Source organism: Engystomops pustulosus, chromosome 2 (assembly GCF_040894005.1).
Source record: "Engystomops pustulosus chromosome 2, aEngPut4.maternal, whole genome shotgun sequence".
Classification (NCBI taxonomy): Eukaryota; Metazoa; Chordata; class Amphibia; order Anura; family Leptodactylidae; genus Engystomops; species Engystomops pustulosus.
The window spans coordinates 241,851,215-241,871,772 of NC_092412.1; the positions used below are offsets into that span (position 1 = coordinate 241,851,215).

The 20,558-nt window shown below is 44.8% G+C and overlaps 1 protein-coding gene across 1 annotated transcript in view; it reads right to left on the reverse strand.

Moving 5' to 3' along the window:
- Positions 1–20,558, reverse strand: part of MRPL39 (mitochondrial ribosomal protein L39) — a 55,284-nt gene that overhangs the window by 21,065 nt on the left and 13,661 nt on the right. Inside the window, exons 4-5 of the mRNA XM_072138589.1 lie at positions 16,672–16,771; positions 3,918–3,985 (exon numbers count right to left, since the gene is read on the reverse strand). Coding sequence (XP_071994690.1) covers positions 3,918–3,985; positions 16,672–16,771 — 168 coding nt within the window. The remainder of the gene's footprint in view (positions 1–3,917; positions 3,986–16,671; positions 16,772–20,558) is intronic.

A 20,558-nucleotide genomic window follows, 5' to 3' on the forward strand; every position in this document is an offset into this window, starting at 1 on the left:
CCACCAGCACTGCACCACAGAAGCGGCGGACGCCATGCAACACCGCACCATGTGAACAGGAAAAAAGGCTCACCATGTGTGAACAGGTGTTAAACTCACCGTTCCATGTGGTCTCAGACTCTGGCTGAGAGGAAGTAGGCGGACCCTAAATGCAGTCTCCTGCTAATTTAAAAACACCTGGGTCGAATGGGGCGGAGTGCTGGTACCAGGAAAAACAAAATAAATGAAGGGATAGAGTATACTAAACCAACATGGGGAGAGAAAAAGAACTGGACCGCACATCCACACATCACACAATGATCTAATGCCGCTAGGCTACATTATATAACGAACTTGAGGTTCTTAGTTACATTTTGATCAAATTGTATAAGCCCACCAACCACGACACGGGGGCAACCGGGTCTTGGTCCCTGCCGGCGCTGTGCTGCAGCGGGGGTGGACGCCATGTGATGCTGCACAAAATAGCGTAGGGACCCACCATAAAGAGGTCACCGTGAAGTGGTTGGTGGGCTTATACAATTTGATCAAAATGTAACTAAGAACCTCGAGTTCGTTATATAATGTAGCCTAGCGGCATTAGATCATTGTGTGATGTGTGGATGTGCGGTCCAGTTCTTTTTCTCTCCCCATGTTGGTTTAGTACACTCTATCCCTTCATTCATTTTGTTTTTCCTGGTACCAGCACTCCGCCCCATTCGACCCAGGTGTTTTTAAATTAGCAGGAGACTGCATTTAGGGGCCGCCTACTTCCTCTCAGCCAGTGTCTGAGACCACATGGAACGGTGAGTAGTTAACACCTGTTCACACATGGTGAGCCTTTTTCCTGTTCTCATGGTGCGGTGTTGCATGGCGTCCGCCGCTTCTGTGATGCGGTGCTGGTGGGGGCCTGGGCCCGGAGCCATGGGGGCTATGCCCACCAGTATGGGTACTGGGGGGCAACCGGGTCTTGGTCCCTGCCGGCGCTGTGCTGCAGCGGGGGTGGACGCCATGTGATGCTGCACAAAATAGCGTAGGGACCCACCATAAAGAGGTCACCGTGAAGTGGTTGGTGGGCTTATACAATTTGATCAAAATGTAACTAAGAACCTCGAGTTCGTTATATAATGTAGCCTAGCGGCATTAGATCATTGTGTGATGTGTGGATGTGCGGTCCAGTTCTTTTTCTCTCCCCATGTTGGGGTAGTCAGGACTCCCCACGTCAATCACTGTGTGTGGGCGGGGTAATCAGGACTCCCCACGTCAATCACTGTGTGTGGGCGGGCTAATCAGGACTCCCCACGTCAATCACTGTGTGTGGTCGGGGTAATCAGGACTTCCCAAGTCAATCACTGTGTGTGGGCGGGGTAATCAGGACTTCCCAAGTCAATCACTGTGTGTGGGCGGGGTAATCAGGACTCTCCACGTCAATCACTGTGTGTGGGCGGGGTAATCAGGAGCACTTGCAGATGTCTGTAAGCAAAATGGACCCCACTTCCACTGCACTTAGCATATACAAAAAAAGATGATCATCTCTGCTTGTTTCAGACTCATGTGCAATTTTGGAATGGGGGAATAGTAAGACTTAATTTTATTGAGGTCTAGTTTTTATGAAAGAATAATAAAATCTTATTACCAGTGTTTTGTTTACCCTGAAGTTATATTTATTGAGTATATAATTAGATTTTTTTTAAAAATTTTTATAATACCATATTTTTCGGACTATAAGGTGCACCGGATTATAAAGCGCACCATCAATAAATGCCTTCTAAAACGTCTAGGTTCATATATAAAGCGCACCAAATTATAAGGCACACTTGATTTTAATGATGAATGACCAGCAGGTGGCAGACCTGTGCACAGTCCAAGGCAGCTGTTGTCTATAAGTACGGTTCATATATAAGGCGCACTGGTCTATAAGGCACACCTTTGATTTCTGAGAAAATCAAACGATTTTTTTGTGCGCCTTATAGTCCGAAAAATACGGCATTTAATGTTTTAATTTTCATTTTGACTTTGTTTGTTTCACATGTCACCCTGACATACATCACAGAGAATCCCTGATTTAACAGCCTATCAGGTTACTATACACAGAGAAGGAACAGAACCCCTCCCCTCCCACCATGACATCACGGCAGGGGTGAAACTAAATTCTCTTCTGCCTGGAATAAGCTATAGAACAGCAGCCCCTCTACCCTATCCAGAAGTAATAGATCATGTTTTTTTTCTAAGAGGGTTCTTCATGCATTGTCTCAAATCTGTGCTGACATCAAGTGTGAAGAGACACTATTTTTACGTGTCAGCTCCTGCTTTGTAGCAGGTGACTCTGCCCCTGGTGCTGCCCCCCATCTTGCAGCAGGTGGTGCCGCCTGAGGCAAGAGGCTCAACTCACCTCAACCCTGCATCATGGGGTTCTTTAGTTATAGAACCTATACAGGGATACATATTATTTACAATATCAGTCACAGAACAGACATTACAGCCCAATCCTGCAGATTCAGGTGAATATACAGTAGTAATACTAGAAAATGCATCCTCAGCCCATTATACATGGTGTGATGGGGGAAAGGGTTAAACACCCAGTATAGTTTGCAATAATAAAACAGAGGTTCGAAGTTGAATGGGGCTGAAATTTTGTCTAAAATCAATGAATTAAAGCAAATATCTTGGTGGAAAAGGCTTAGGATTTTGGGTATTCTAGGACCGTCCCTACAGCAATACTTGTTATCATCCCGAGATGCTGCACTTGTCACTGCTAATTCTGGAGCACATTTTATGGGTGTTCAGATGGAAAGAGCAATAGGGACACCCACTGGAGACACGAAATGTGTAATATAATATCAACCTCCTCTAGTATGACACATGATACGGATGTATCCGCTACGAGACCCAGACAGATGTGATAGTCAAGTGCACATCTTATAAAATTCAATGTTCCCTTAGCAACACCGCAGGTCCTGTGATCGATGCCGAGCCATTTATTATTAGATTTTAATGGTTGTCAGTGCTCTTGTTTTTCTGATACTGAGCTCCAAATCCTCGGCATGGATGTAGAAATGTAATGGAATAAATAACAGGGAACTCAGGGTATACTACCTATATTATAAACTTCTCAAAATAAAAGAGGATGTGAAAAAACAAAAACACGGTTTTTACTTTTGGTAGGACAATCAGGTAAGTGGGACAATGAGGACTCTCACTGTCAATCACTGTGTTTGGGTGGGGTAATTAGGACTCACTGTCAATCACTGTGTGTGGGCAGAGTAATCAGGACTCTCATTGGCAATCATTGTGTGTGGGCAGAGTAATCAGGACTCTCATTGGCAATCACTGTATGTGGGCGGAGTAATCTGGACACTCATTGGCAATTACTGTATGTGGGAGGTGTAATTACGACTCTCACTGCCAATCACTGTGTGGGCGGAGTAATCAGGAATCTCAATGACAATCACAGTGTGAGGGCGGGGGAATCGGAACACTTCTTGTCAATCAGTGTGTGTGTGTGTGTGTGTGGGGGGGGGGGGGGGGTACTCTGGACTCTCACTGCCAATCACTGTGTGGGGGCAGGGCAATCCGGACTAGGAGGAGGGGAGGATGAGACAAAATTAATTAAAAATTATCAAAACTATTTTTCCCCTTGAAATTGTGACTTGCTACTGGAATGTTTTTGCTTTTATATTGCTGGTTACCGTCTTTACGTAGCCATAGGACATATCATTGATGAGTGTCCTGATTGACACATTGGATCTACCTACTCGAAACATTTCAAGAGCTTTTCTTGCCTTTAAACCGCAGCGGCGGCCGAGCGATATAAGATTATTGGGATGAAGTTGTGTGGATGGCAGTGGCACAAGTCGCTGCAGCTGTGATCACAGATTGTCCGTCAAAGATGGAAACAAGTCTGACTGTACACAACATAAAAGCAGATATAATCCGCTCACCTTCGTCGGATTCCAGTCGTCCAGCCGCTTGTCCAGCACCACATCGTAGCAGAACGCTCCGGAGATCACTGCACAGAACACATCCAGACACACGGTGTTAGATGGATGACATTTCCGTATTCCCTGCCAATATATCCGGATTAACCCCGAGCGCTGGCACCCAGTACTGCACTGGCAGGAAAGTGCCATGTGCTAAATACATGTAGACAACCCAGAGTCTGCCAGACTAAGCCTGTCAATATTACGCCTGCCCGGGTCACATGCCAGGTGTCCGTGTGCGCTGGGATCCAGGCAAACCGGAACATATTTATCAATATTTGCTATGATGCACATGGCATATTATTCAGATATTTTTGGATATGCAATATTAATGGCATTCTATGCAAAAACTTCCGGTGCCATAAAATAATTTTAAAAAATGACTGTATCTTGTTATCGGTCAGGTGGAGAAAGGGTTTGAGCATTCCTCACCCCTCCCCTCTCCATAGGAAGATGAGCGACCTTCGGGCCACATGCACATGACCATATCGATGTCTGGGATCTGGCTAGAAACATTGTGGCCAGATCACGGCCCCCATAGATGTTTATGATATCTGGTTTCTGTGGAGCGGCCGCACTGCTTACTATGAAGAAGGGAGCGGTGAGGAGCATCAGTCCAAAAACAGGCTGGACACCCGGCCCAGTTTGTGGCACATTTCTACAAACATTCGTGTGTATGTAGGCTTTGATTCATCTTTTTTTGTACAGTTTTCATGAAAATCGAGATGTAAAGTTAGGTTGTTAGTGCACCTCTGCGTACTGGTTTCGCCATTACAGCACATCTATGTTTAGTTCCTATTCCATCCTTTGTTGGTGGTTTCATTCATCACCACCTCCAAATCCTGAGCACACTGCCCTGCACTGTCCCAGCAAGAGCCGTCATGTCTGCTTAGCATTAAACAACCAACGCTACTGCACTTAGACAATGCCTGGCTGCACACGGACAACAACAAATGAGATGGGACTCAACCGGATTTGGAGGAGAGGAGTGAGGTCACAACAAAGGGTTCCATGTGAGCTGGCAAAGATAGAGGCAAGTACCCCAACCAACTCATTTGAATATTTTTTTAAAACTGAAATTATTAAAAAAAAAATTCTGAAAACAAGGATCATAAAGGCATGTTTGGATGCACTGGTTGGGGTTCATTGTAGAGGTCATTCTAAAAGTAGTAGGAGGAGATAAGCTGTGACATCATCTGTTGTCAGTGGTGATGTAATGATGGGTCAGTGTTATCTATATAGAGGTCATTGTACAGGAAGGGGGAGGAGGAGATAAGCTGTGACATTATCTATTGTCAGTAGTGATGTAATGATGGGTCAGTGTTATCTATATAGAGGACATTGTACAGGGAGGGGGAGGAGATAAGCTGTGACATCTTCTATTGTCAGTAGTGATGTAATGATGGGTCAGTGTTATCTATATAGAGGCCATTGTACAGGGAGGGGGAGGAGATAAGCTGTGACATCATCTATTGTCAGTAGTGATGTAATGATGGGTCAGTGTTATCTATATAGAGGTCATTGTACAGGGAGAGGGAGGAGATAAGCTGTGACATCATCTAGTGTCAGTAGTGATGTAATGATGGGTCAGTGTTATCTATATAGAGGTAATTGTACAGGGAGGAGGAGATAAGCTGTGACATCATCTATTGTCAGTAATGATGTAATGATGAGTCAGTGTTATCTATATAGAGATCATTGTACAGGGAGGGGGTGGAGATAAGCTGTGACATCATCTATTGTCAGTAGTGATGTAATGATGGGTCAGTGTTATCTATATAGAGGTCATTGTACAGGGAGGGGGAGGAGATAAGCTGTGACATCATCTATTGTCAGTAGTGATGTAATGATGGGTCAGTGTTATCTATATAGAGGTCATTGTACAGGGAGGAGGAGATAAGCTGTGACATCATCTATTGTCAGTAGTGATGTAATGATGGGTCAGTGTTATCTATATAGAGATCATTGTACAGGGAGGAGGAGGAGATAAGCTGTGACATCATCTATTGTCAGTAGTGATGTAATGATGGGTCAGTGTTATCTATATAGAGGTCATTGTACAGGGAGGAGATAAGCTGTGACGTCATCTATTGTCAGTAGTGATGTAATGATGGGTCAGTGTTACCTATATAGAAGTCATTGTACAGGGAGGGGGAGGAGATAAGCTGTGACATCATTTATTGTTAGTAGTGATGTAATGATGGGTCAGTGTTATCTATATAGAGGTCATTGTACAGGGAGGGGATAAGCTGTGACATCATCTATTGTCAGTAGTGATGTAATGATGGGTCAGTGTTATCTATATAGAGGTCATTGTACAGGGAGGAGGAGATAAGCTGTGACATCATCTATTGTCAGTAATGATGGGTCAGTGTTATCTATATAGAGGTCATTGTACAGGGAGGAGATAAGCTGTGACATCATCTATTGTCAGTAGTGATGTAATGATGGGTCAGTGTTATCTATATAGAGGTCATTGTACAGGGAGGGGGAGGAGATAAGCTGTGACGTCATCTATTGTCAGTAGTGATGTAATGATGGGTCAGTGTTATCTTTATAGAGGTCATTGTACAGGGAGGAGGAGATAAGCTGTGACATCATCTATTGTCAGTAGTGATGTAATGATGGGTCAGTGTTATCTATATAGAGGTCATTGTACAGAGAGGGGGAGGAGATAAGCTGTGACATCATCTATTGTCAGTAGTGATGTAATGATGGGTCAGTGTTATCTATATATAGGTCATTGTACAGGGAGGGGGAGGAGATAAGCTGTGACATCATCTATTGTCAGTAGTGATGTAATGATGGGTCAGTGTTATCTATATAGAGGTCACTGTACAGGGAGGGGGAGGAGATAAGCTGTGACATCATCTATTGTTAGTAGTGATGTAATGATGGGTCAGTGTTATCTGTATAGAGGTCATTGTACAGGGAGGGGAGTAGATAAGCTGTGACATCATCTATTGTCAGTAGTGATGTAATGATGGGTCAGTGTTATCTATATAGAGGTCATTGTACAGGGAGGGGGAGGAGATAAGCTGTGACATCATCTATTGTCAGTAGTGATGTAATGATGGGTCAGTGTTATCTATATAGAGGTCATTGTACAGGGAGGGGGAGGAGATAAGCTGTGACATCATCTATTGTCAGTAGTGATGTAATGATGGGTCAGTGTTATCTATATAGAGGTCATTGTACAGGGAGGGGGAGGAGATAAGCTGTGACATCATCTATTGTCAGTAGTGATGTAATGATGGGTCAGTGTTATCTATATAGAGGTCATTGTACAGAGAGGGGGAGGAGATAAGCTGTGACATCATCTATTGTCAGTAGTGATGTAATGATGGGTCAGTGTTATCTATATATAGGTCATTGTACAGGGAGGGGGAGGAGATAAGCTGTGACATCATCTATTGTCAGTAGTGATGTAATGATGGGTCAGTGTTATCTATATAGAGGTCATTGTACAGGGAGGAGGAGATAAGCTGTGACATCATCTATTGTCAGTAGTGATGTAATGATGGGTCAGTGTTATCTATATAGAGGTCATTGTACAGGGAGGGGGAGGAGATAAGCTGTGACAAAACCCATACAGAATCAGTCTGTTAAGTAGGTTTTGTGGCCAAAGTGAAAATTACATTAAAATATATATGGACAAAATGGGTTAATGAAAGAAAAACCCACAACAGTCACAGAAATAATTTAAATCTAACAAAAGTAAATAAAATTTCTATAAAAATGAAAAAGGGAAGGGTAGACATTACTTTTCAGCCAAGCTTCAAAACGAATGGAACAGGCCTGGACAGAAATACTTGTTGCACAACCTTTTTGAGGCAATCGCTGCAATCAAATGATTGTTATAACCGTCCACGAGACTTCTGCACCTCTCAGCAGGTATTTTGGCCTTAAAGAAAAACCTACCACCACGGATCTACCTATTAAGGTAGATCCGGTGGCAGGTTCCTCTAATGCAGTGATTTTCAACCTTTTTTTGAGCCGCGGCACACTTTATATACTTAGAAAATCCTGGGGCACACCACCAACCAAAATAGCACAAAATGACACTAAAACAGTCATAAAAGGCCTCCCTTTACTAATAAAAAACCCCTAGCGGCCTCCCTTTACTAATAAAAAACCCCTAGCGGCCTCCCTTTACTAATAAAAACCCCCTAGCGGCCTTCCTTTACTAATCAAGAGCCCCTGGCGGCCTCCCTTTACTAATCAAGAGCCCCTAGCGGCCTCCCTTTACTAATTAAGAGCCCCTGGCGGCCTCCCTTTACTAATTAAGAGCCCCTAGCGGCCTCCCTTTACTAATTAAGAGCCCCTAGCGGCCTCCCTTTACTAATTAAAAGCCCCAGAGGCCCCCCTTTACTAATAAAAAGGCCCTAGAGGCCCCCCTTTACTAATAAAAAGGCCCTAGAGGCCTCCCTTTACTAATAAAAAGGCCCTAGAGGCCTCCCTTAACTAAGAAAAAGCCCCAGCCTCCCTTTACTAATAAAGAAAAGACCCTAGCTGCCTTTCCTATACAAAAAATAACCTTATATACTTACCCTTGATGTCTTCTTCCACGTACCTTCACTCCTAATGGCGGATCGCTGACGCGAGGCTTGTAGGTAAGTATAGGGGCCGAAACACGGGGGCGCGGCGGCAGCGCTACACAGGGGCACCATAGTTCGGGGAACTTTCCCCGCGGCACACTCAACCATGTGAACAACACAGGTTGAAAATCACTGCTCTAATGTAGCGTAGTATAGTACCTTTTTAGGGCTAATTCTTTTGTGGCCCATAACTTTTATACATTTTAATTCCCCCAATATTCAAATTTCCTAAAGAGGCTACTGGGGCATGGAGTAGCTGGAGCTGAGGCTACACGGCACGGCTACCCCCGCCCCAGTAGCCTCTTGCGTTCCGTCTACCAATGCATCTTCAATGCGCAGCTACAATGAGCTGTGCACACTCCTCTGCAAAGCTGGGTTCTGCGCATGCACAGTAGCTCCGGCTTCGGAGCCGAGACTGCTCAGCCGGTGGCCTGCATTCTGCGCATGCGCAGAACCCAGCTTCGCAGACGAGTGCATGCAGCTCATTGGTAGGTGTGGTCGTCCGTGGTGGTAGGTGCTTTTCTTCCAAAAAGTAGTCATTTATGAAAGTCAGTAGACAAAAAAAACAATATAATGAAAAACACACAAGTGTGGGCAGCCCGAGCCTTCAAGAAGTGTAAGATCTGGGAGGAAAAGCTTTCTCCTTTCTAGTCTAATAGCATCGCAGGCAGAATACAGATATCAAACACAATATCAGAACACACAAACCCAAATTACTCAGGACCTCAGCTTTAATCTCGGCGCCTCCTGTGAAGTCTGAAGTGTATTTACAGAGGGGGAACGTCTCGTATGGAGGGAATAAGGCTGCGCACGTTAAATGATCTGAAAACGCCTTGATCCTCTCTTGCACGCGCAGTATTACTACGCCCCGACCGAAAAGAAAGATTCATCTCCTTCTCATAGTACGAGCGTGGGGATGGCACACGGGGCTGTCGCAGGATCCTTCTCCGGCTTGTAAATCTGCCATTAATTAATAATGGATGGCGTTTCGTTCCATAATTCTGCATTGGCGTCGGAGACTTCATCAATTCTTCATAACACGCTGTTTATTGTTTTCATTACACAGACGTCGCAGCGTGATGCTTCAAGGATTAAAAGTTTTCTTGTTTAGACAAAACTATCCTTACAAGGAACCTGCGCCGCCGCTACTCGTACACGGATCTGACTGGAGCGTTCACGAGGAAAGCCACCACCTGTATCCGGCATGATAAACCAGGGACAGTACTCATAGATCCCGGCACCGTGACTGCGGTAACCTTATATTTATTATCCATGGCCTCCTCCTTCCTTCTAAAACCAAACTTAAAAATCAAAAAACAAAACTTCAGTGGGAAAAAAGAAAAAAACGGCAATAATGGATCACCAAAAAGTGCAAACACAGAATTCGGTTAGGCCTCATGCAGGTGAACATTATGTGACCACACAAGGATCACATCCCCCCCATCGACGTCTATGGCACCTGGTCATGGTGCGGTGAGCACACAGCGTCACACCCCAACCATGACCAAGCTGGGTGGATGTGTCCTATATTTTGCCGTTTTAGGACGCAGGCCCTGTACTTCTCTATGGAGAGGGGAAGGGTGAGGAGCACTCACCCTCTCCTCTGTCCTGCACCTGGCTTTATGCTGGTCCTGGCGTGCATACACCACAACGGGATAGGGCCAAACTAACTTGCTGATCAGTGGGGGTCTCAGCGCAGACCCCACAGAATCACGAAAACGAGGGCAATTTCCATCAGCTCCATAGAGATTAATGGCGCAGAACGGTCATGCGCGGCCGTCTGCTCCATTTTTCTGATGGAGTGACAAGGGGTCCGACGGCGGTACATGGGATCCCATCGGACCCCTCTTTTCCGTGATCTTAGCGGGTATCAGCACTGAGACCCCCACTGACCAGCAAGTTAGGCCCTATCCCGTGGATAGGGCCCAACTTTTCTTCGTGGGAAAACCCCTTTAATCCATGACATTGCCCCATCTTATGCTGCAAAGATGCCCCTACTATGGGCAGCCAATGTGACCACCAGCTTCCCGACCTCAAACCTGTAGAGAACCTTTGGAGGATCATCAAGCAGAAGATCTATGGGGGGGCACTTCATCGGAAGAGCAGCTCTAGGGGGCGGTTCTGACATCATGCATCATGTTTTTTTTTTATTTTGAAGAATTTTCTGTTATCATTGGGAGGTTCGTTCAGTAAAATTTGACATATACAGGCAGTCCCCGGGTTACGTACATGATAGGTTCCATAGGTTTGTACTTAAGTTGAATTTGTATGCAAGTCAATAATGTATATTTTATAATTGTAGATCCAGACAAAAAAATGTTTTTGCCCCAGTGACAATCGGTGTTTCAAAATTTGTGTCAGTACAGTAGGGATGACTGAGGTTACCAATATAATCACAAAAATAAGTCTAAATTTCACTTTACAAATAATAGAATAAAACACTTTCCTATAATGTAATACTAAGAGAACTCCCAGCATTCCCAACTACTATCCGTTTGATGTTCCCTCCTCCCCAGCGGGCAGTGACTATGGGTAATATCCATATCCAGCAGGGATCCGCACTGCGCCGCCGCCACCGCTGCTGTAGGAATCAATAGGAGATTTACAACAAAGAACTTCCTGCTGGATCCGGGCGCCTTGAAGTTGTGTCTGCTGCGGGGCTTTGCAGTCAGATGGAAAAGGGGGGGGGGGGTTAAATAAAGCTGACATCAGCTATTTCATCAAAAACTTATTAGGTATGTAGGTTCCCTGCACGTAACCAAAATAGCTGTGACCCAGAGAGGCATGGACTTCCCAAGATCTCAGAAGGTATCGTAATAAGGATTGCCCACAAATAACACTTACCACCTACCCAGAGGATAAGTGATAGGTGTCTGCTGACTGGTGGCGCCGGCTCCCTGTACGGAGGTTCTGATAATGGCCCTTCAAAACATCGGACAAGAGACCTTTAGTCTGGAAACTAGTGGAGGTCCCTGCGGTGGATCCCCCACAATCTGCCAGCCAGAGGATACAAAGTAAAGTCTTTCAAAGAGAACCTGTCAGCAGAAATGTTCCCAGTTTGTGTGAAGCAGCAAACCTGTGCGGTGGAATTATGGAGAAAATTTGCATTAAATTTAGATGTAGGATTTGCTGTATAAACTCAAAGAGCTGGAGAATAGAAGACGGAAGTCAAGCTCTCCCGGCTTCATAATGACCCCTTTGCTATAATTGACATCCCTGCTGCCATAAACATCAGTACCCGAGTTTGGTGCAAGATGTCAATAACAGCAGAGGTGGGGGGATCTAACGTGGGGAGAGCTTGACTTCAGTGCTGAAGTTTCCACCTCTATGACTTTATACATCCAATTTACACTCACCGGCCACTTTATTAGGTACACCATGCTATTAACGGGTTGGACCCCCTTTTGCCTTCAGAACTGCCTCAATTCTTCGTGGCATAGATTCAACAAGGTGCTGGAAGCTCCTCAGAGATTTTGGTCCATATTGACATGATGGCATCACACAGTTGCCGCAGATTTGTCGGCTGCACATCCATGATGCGAATCTCCCGTTCCACCACATCCCAAAGATGCTCTATTGGATTGAGATCTGGTGACTGTGGACGCCATTTGAGTACAGTGACCTCATTGTCATGTTCAAGAAACCAGTCTGAGATGATTCCAGCTTTATGACATGGCGCATTATCCTGCTGAAAGTAGCCATCAGATGTTACAGGGTACATTGTGGTCATAAAGGGATGGACATGGTCAGCAACAATACTCAGGTAGGCTGTGGCGTTGTACCAAGGGGCCCAAAGAGTGGCAAGAAAATATTCCCCACACCATGACACCACCACCACCAGCCTGAACCGTTGATACAAGGCAGGATGGATCCATGCTTTCATGTTGTTGACACCAAATTCTGACCCTAACATCCAAATGTCGCAACAGAAATCGAGACTCATCAGACCAGGCAACGTTTTTCCAATCTTTTACTGTCTTTTACAATTTCGATGAGCTTGTGCAAATTGTAGCCTCAGTTTCCTGTTCTTAGCTGAAAGGAGTGGCACCCGGTGTGGTCTTCTGCTGCTGTAGCCCATCTGCCTCAAAGTTCGACGTACTGTGTGTTCAGAGATGCTCTTCTGCCTACCTTGGTTGTAACAGGTGGCGATTTGAGTCACTGTTGCCTTTCTATCAACTCGAACCAGTCTGCCCATTCTCCTCTGACCTCTGGCATCAACAAGGCATTTCCGCCCACAGAACTGCCGCTCACTGGATGTTTTTTCTTTTTCGGACCATTCTCTGTAAACCCTAGAGATGGTTGTGCATGGAAATCCCAGTAGATCAGCAGTTTCTGAAATACTCAGACCAGCCCTTCTGGCACCAACAACCATGCCACGTTCAAAGGCCACAAATCACCTTTCTTCCCCATACTGATGCTCGGTTTGACCTGCAGGAGATTGTCTTGACCATGTCTACATGCCTAAATGCACTGAGTTGCCGCCATGTGATTGGCTGATTAGAAATTAAGTGTTAACGAGCAGTTGGACAGGTGTACCTAATAAAGTGGCCGGTGAGTGTACATCTCAATTCAAAGTTTATCCTCTTGACGTTATGGCCCTTCCCGACTCGATCCACTTTTTCCTTCCTATGAACATACATTTTAACTATTAGTGCTCTGGCGTTGCAAACCAGCAGCTCATAGTGTTGTATTACCAGGTCCATTCACTCATCTTCTGTGCACTTTACTTCTTCTTTGCTTATTGCATTGTTTATTTTAACGATTGCAAACTAAAATAAAACTTGGATTTTTATATTTTCCATCATTTTGTGTGGATTCCCCTTTTTCCTTTGCAAGTTGTTTTCGTGGTTCCGCTACAGTTACATTGAGCACAAAGTTTTGCCTCCCTCACTTGGGCTACATTTTCCTAGCCCCATATAGGTCATAGTTTTTTTATATGGCCTCCAGCCTCACAGCCTGACTCTTCTCAGGGAAAGATGAGTCAGGATGGGAGACTGCGTCACTTTGGACACCCATTTCTGAGGTTCTAAAGCAGCTTGCAACTTTAAAATCGCATCTGATCTGAGCTACAGAATCAGAGATAAAGGTAGTTAAAAGAACCTGCCATCAGGTTTTACCCCACTAAGCACCATAGGTGGGATATGAAATGCATCACCCATTTACCTATAACAAAAATTTCCACCAAAGACAGGCAAATATGACTATTCTCACTTCATTTTTACTTAAGATGGGTCAAGTTCAGTGGTTGCAGGTGTAGTGTCAGTTCAGAAGATCTACTGTTCTATAGCACCTAGGAACATGCTGCCGGTGTCATATTAAAGATAAGAATTTCAACTTTCAAGCAAACAACAGAACCAGAGATACAGGCAGCTAATGACATAGTTGGAAATACACGTTGAAGATATTTCTAACTACCTGTATGTCCAGTTCTGTAGCTCACAGAACCATAAGCTTCATTTGACCTGGAAGATGAGTTTTCTATATTTAACGTGAGACAAAAAGCATGTTTCTAGGTGGTATAGTAAAGAACGGGGCTTCTGAAGTGACGCTCTCCTTGCAACCACCATACATGTGAAAATGAGGTGAGAAGAGTCATATTTGCCTGACATGGGGGAGATCTTTATAGGTAAATGAGTGAGATTTAACAAATAAGGGGGAATTCTATAAAGAACATTTTGACTCGACCTCCTGGAGCTAGAACTTAAGGGGGAAAACCTGGTGACAGGTTCCCTTTAAAGTAAAAGGCAGGTATTGGATCTTGATTTGTAGCTCACATTTCCCAACTTTGTCTCTAGTTCTGTAGATCACAGAACCACAAGCCTGATGTGGCTCTAAAACACAATTCTAGCTGCTATAGAACCCAAGACATAGAGTGACGTTCCCCTCCAGCCTCCGAGCTTGACTCATCTCGGGCAAAAAAATGACTCTTCTCTGCTCATTTTCACATGACTTTGAAGGAGATTATTTTTATTCGTAAAAGGGTAAAATTTCACATAAAAGAGGGAATTATTAGTAGGGAAATTTCACACCGGACCTGAGGTGACTACTAGTTTAGTTGGGTAAAACCTGGTGACTGGTTCTGTTTAGGCAGTGAGGAGCGGCCGCAAAAGCATCAGACTTGGTTTTCCAGCAATGGTGAAGGGGTGGAGCCATTTCACTAATGCAACGTTAACTGGGCGGAGCTAGGCACAGAAACTCACCAACCAAAAAAAATCCCCGCCCATGAGGTTCCCCCACGTCGTTATGCACCGTGTACTACAATAAGCCGAGAACATAAAAACTGCTCTTTTTTAATTTTTTTTTCAAAAAAAGGATAAATGAAAGATTATTACTGACTGTGTAGACCCTTTAATTACAGATGCAAAATTTTAAATTGAATAAGTCGGCCGTGCCTCGTCAATGCGGTAATGGAGTCAGGAGTCTGTAATAATATGCGGGAGAACAATCTCACAAAAGGAACGAGCCGCTGACCCCAATCATGTCAACAATATGAAAAGTGACAATTACGGAGGGAAATCTCACAACACGGCAAATACACAAACATCCGAGAAGTTTAATTATAAAGTGAGGCAGGAGAAGGTCTCATTATGACAGATGCTGGGTACGGGCTGTGTAATGAGGACGCACAATATGCAATTTGGCTTCCCTGGCACTGCCCACCTTATAGTACCCCTCTAATTACCGAGTCATTAGATTCCATGTTTTCATTAACGTGCAGTAATAACCACACTAATTAAACACAGCGCAGGCTCCTCGCATATTATTTCACAGCATTGTCTTACTTTTCTAGTTTATTCCATCCAATTTGCAGCTTTGCACCCGATGCTGACGAGGCAGAAGTAAAAAATACACGAGAAAGTCGATTTATTACGTGTGTTGGGTGGCAGGATTTGTTGCAAACTAAAATAAAGGGGTGGTCCATAAACTATTTACATTTTTTTTAAATTAAAAGAAAAAAAAAAAAGATCATATTTCTACAGCGCTGATCTGTGTCCACCTAAGTTAACGTGCAGTGGTGGACGCACATGCTCAGTCCTGTCCGGCTCTCTCAGCATGCAATGGGTTCCTGGTGTGGTGAGCCAACGAATTCTGAAAATCGGTGTATTCTCTGCTTGTCAAGGCAGATGCTGAGCAAGTGAGGAGAAAAGGAGCTGCCTCATCACACCAGGGATCCCTCATATGGCTAAAAGAGTAGAGAAAGACCAGACTGAGCGTGTGCGTCCACCTCTTCACAATATCTGTGGTAGGCGCAGTCATGTCTTGGTCTCTACAGACTCAAAATAGCACAAACGACCTGTTAGTTGGTCAACCAGATGCTTCTAGGGATCTGATATAGGGAATCAGAAAAAGCAACACAAAGACTGAGCATGTGTGTCCATGGAAGTTTGGACAATCCAATACGAGAAATATACAAACAGAAGTAGATCCGTTGGTATATTCATCCTGCCAACCTCAGCCCTAAACTGTAATGTGTCCACTTACCTAGTTCAACTTATTAAGAAAGTTATCTTAGTATTATGCTACTGGGGCATGTACTAGCGTGTTTGAGCTCTGGGAGCGGAGGCTTCTCCACGCCCCAGAAGCCTCTGCGGTGCCACCTCCTTGCATGTCCTGGTCAGGTTCCGGATGCATGCACATGCTCTAGTTTGGTGGAGCTCTGCACATGCGCAGTAGCTCTGGTCCAGTGCCGGCTTCAGCGAGATTAGCGCCATTCTCAATAGGTCTATGCAGAGCGCATGCACGCATGTTCAGATTGTGGACTACAACTTTTGCGCATGTGCACGCTTGATCAGGATCGCGCCAAGGATGTGCAGGAAGTCTACACTGAAGAAGCTACTGGGGGCGTGGAGTAGCCTTAGCACCAAGAGCTCAGACACACTAATACACGCCCCAGTAGCCTCTGCAGGTAAGTAGCATAATACCTACATAATATTTTTAACAAGTTAGACCAGGTAGCTGCACATGCCAAATTATTTTTAAAAGCAGAGGATGGTAGGGGAACCTACCCATTGGATCTACTTCTGTATGTAGATTCCTGATGGCAGATGATTTCCATTAAATAAATACCCCAATTTACAAAAAATCTTTTCATATAACTCTGTAAGCATAGAACTAACCTGGTATTTCTGGAGCCCTAACCAGGGTCACCATGTAGTCATCTTTAAAAGCTTGCTCCAACACGTGTCCAAGAATGGCCGCACATGATCGCCAGTAAGCCTGAAACAAGAACACACACAATCAGAGAGCATCACATGACCTCACGAGTGAGCAGGGAGCAGCAGCAGCTCCCCTCTGTAACACCATCCAGGGAAGACAGCTACTGCAGGAATAGGCTAAACTGAGGAGGATAGCAAAGAAACTGCAAGACATAGGTAATCAAGATCCTAAGCAAAGCTGTTCTACATCCAAAAAGCGAGTGATTTGTGAGCCTTAATGTGTAAAATAAGGACAAGGATTTATCAAACTTTATTTCTCCCATACAAAAACATTGTGAAGTCTCTAACTATAGATAAATGTACCCCCAGCGTCCTGCAACAATCACTCTCTGAATATACTGATCAAAGTGATGAAAGTAAATCATAAGCTTAAAGAGAGACCAGGTTACAGCTGCTGCATAAAAGTCTATGGAGAGGGCAGAAGGAGGAGAAGGAAGGAGCAGATGGAGCGAGATAAGCATCGACATACAAGCAATGCAGCTTCTAGTAGGTGTTCTATCTCACCACATTGATGGATCGGAAAGCAACCCCATCCTCAACTATTGAAGAAGGTCCTTTATTTTGCAGATTCTGCGATGTAGGACCTCCTAATCTCTCTGTATGCTGCCAAATTTGCTAAATCATAATATATAGGCTGGAGAAGAGCGGACAGAGCCGGAAAACACGGGGGCACAACCGTCACTCCCCACGGTTTGCAGCTAATATATATCTTCAGAGATGGTGCAGTAATATGAGATATTAACGTGGGTGGTGCTCAGCATGTAGAGTATAGATAACAGAAGATAACATGAAAATGAGAGACATCTGCGGCACTCACCCGTTAAAATTCTTCTTTATTGTAATCTTCACATAAGATCAGTCCGACATAGTACAGCCAAAGTGGGGCAGATGTAGGAGCAGGGGGTCAAAAAAGAGGCGACAGCCGTTTCGCGCCGTCTGGCGCTTTCTCTAGCCTGTGGAGTGTGGCGTCCTCACCTGGTTCTTAATGCGGCCGGCGGGACGTCACCCCCCCCCCCCCGTTGCTCAGCAACCGGGACGCTGTTAGGCATAGCGGCCGGAAGTGAGCCGAACTATGCACTAAGGCGCTGTGCGGACAAGGCAACATATACAAAGTTAAAAGACACATAGCAGGATTTACTCAGACGGTAAACATATTTCTACTGGATCATACATAAGAAAACACAGAAAGAAACATATGGTAAGACGACGGCATAAAATTGGCCTGATATAAGCAGAGAGATGAACCGGAGCGTGCGCGCTAATATGCGCAGTCGCAGGGAAGCGATAATTACAGAGGGTGAAAAATAGGTTTACAAGAACACCCCCATGTCGTTCTTGTCGTTTAGTCCTAGTTTAACCCCATGCGTTCTCTTCTATTATTGTCTCCAAGACACTTGTTTCCGCTTTCTGCCTTGTCCTTTTTCTGCGCCCCCTCCTCGTCTTCTGGCCGTTCTTGAAGACAAATATGTTTTTTCAAAAGAAAATCCTTATGCTAAGCACATACACTCATTTCTGAGGTATGTGGACGATATTTTCGTCATATGGTCAGGGACAGAGGCGCAATTCCAGGAATTTATTACCTATATTAATAATAATAACATGAATATGTTTTTTACATTCAAAACCTCCAATACAGAATGCGAATTCCTCAACGTCCTAGTCCAGGTACAAAACTCTGCACTAACCACCACGGTCTTTAGAAAGAGTACTTCGACTAACAGCCTTCTACATCATGACAGTTATCACCCTCAGCATGTTAAGACAGCAGTCCCGTACGGACAGTTCGTACGTCTTAGACGGGTTAATAGTAAAGACGATGCCTTTCTGGCTCAAGCGGAGGACTTAAAAATAAGGCTATTTAAAAGGGGTTATCCCCCTCAAACCATTAATGAAGCCTTTCAAAAAGCAGCTGCCCTCAAACGCGAAAATTTTCTGCACCCCAAACATATTAGACAAAGACATAAGAACCACGAGCGCTTCACCTTCACTTTTAACTTTAGCCCCATGGCCCAAAGAATTAAAAATGCAATTTATAAAAATTGGTATATGCTGACCGAAGATCCAGTGCTTAGGGACCTAATCACTGCTCCCCCCCGATCTCCTTTAGGAGAACCAAAAGTATCAAAGACCACTTAGTACGCAGTCGCCTACCCCCTGTACGAAAGAACTGGCTTGATAGAACAATTCCAAATGGTAATTACTGCTGCGGTCACTGCAAATTTTGCCCCCAAAATGTTAAGAAACGTGAGTTGAGCATCGGAGGGGTCAGAATAGCCCCACGACAATTTATCTCTTGTAAATCACAATATGTGGTGTATGTGGTTCTCTGTCCCTGCGGCCACTTTTATATCGGTAAGACCATTCGCCCCCTGAATATCAGATTTAGCGAACATTGCCAGTCAGTAAAAAGTGGCAGGGGTGCCCCTAGACTCATCGAGCACGTCAATAGGGCACACGGAGGAAATACCGGCATTCTCCGCTTCGGTGGCATCGAATATGTTCCAGTACCGCCTAACGGCGGGGATCGCCACAGGGAACTCCTGAGGAAAGAGGCAAGATGGATTCTGAGAACCAATGCCATGGGCCCCCTAGGACTAAACGACAAGAACGACATGGGGGTGTTCTTGTAAACCTATTTTTCACCCTCTGTAATTATCGCTTCCCTGCGACTGCGCATATTAGCGCGCACGCTCCGGTTCATCTCTCTGCTTATATCAGGCCAATTTTATGCCGTCGTCTTACCATATGTTTCTTTCTGTGTTTTCTTATGTATGATCCAGTAGAAATATGTTTACCGTCTGAGTAAATCCTGCTATGTGTCTTTTAACTTTGTATATGTTGCCTTGTCCGCACAGCGCCTTAGTGCATAGTTCGGCTCACTTCCGGCCGCTATGCCTAACAGCGTCCCGGTTGCTGAGCAACGGGGGGGGGGGGGGGGGGGTGTGACGTCCCGCCGGCCGCATTAAGAACCAGGTGAGGACGCCACACTCCACAGGCTAGAGAAAGCGCCAGACGGCGCAAAACGGCTGTCGCCTCTTTTTTGACCCCCTGCTCCTACCTCTGCCCCACTTTGGCTGTACTATGTCGGACTGATCTTATGTGAAGATTACAATAAAGAAGAATTTTAACGGGTGAGTGCCGCAGATGTCTCTCATTTTCATGTTATAGGCTGGAGAAGACTGCAGGAAAAGCTGGCAATTAAAAAGCGGGTCTCTCTGCTAAGGGTCACTTCAGCTTCTCAGGCCTGAGATGTTGTCTACATTAAAGGGAACCTACCACCGCGGATCTATCTATTAAGGTAGTTTGGGTGGTAGGTGCCTCTATTGGACGTGAGGATAGCCCTTTTAAGGGCTAATTCTCACATCCCCTGTATCTTTTCCTAACTTTTTTTTGCCCCAATATGCTAATTTTCTAAAGAGGCTACAGGGGTGTGGAGTAGCTGGAGCGGAGGCTATTCCACACCCCAATTAGCATATTAGGGCAATAAAGGTTTGAAAAAGATACAGGGGACGTGAGGATTAGCCCATAAATGGTCTATCCTCACGTCCAATAGAGGCACTTACCACCCAAACTACCTTAATAGGTCAATCCGTGGTGGTAGGTCCCTTTAAGCACAAGACCCCGATGGAGATCAATCGCATTAAAATGAATGGGACTGAGCTGCAATACCCAGAACAGCCACCATTCTATGCACAGCACTGTGGTGGATGTTCTGTCGCCTCTCCACAGTCATTGTCAGCCTCTTTAAACTATAATCTTTAAAATTACACAACTTCAACCCCACCCCC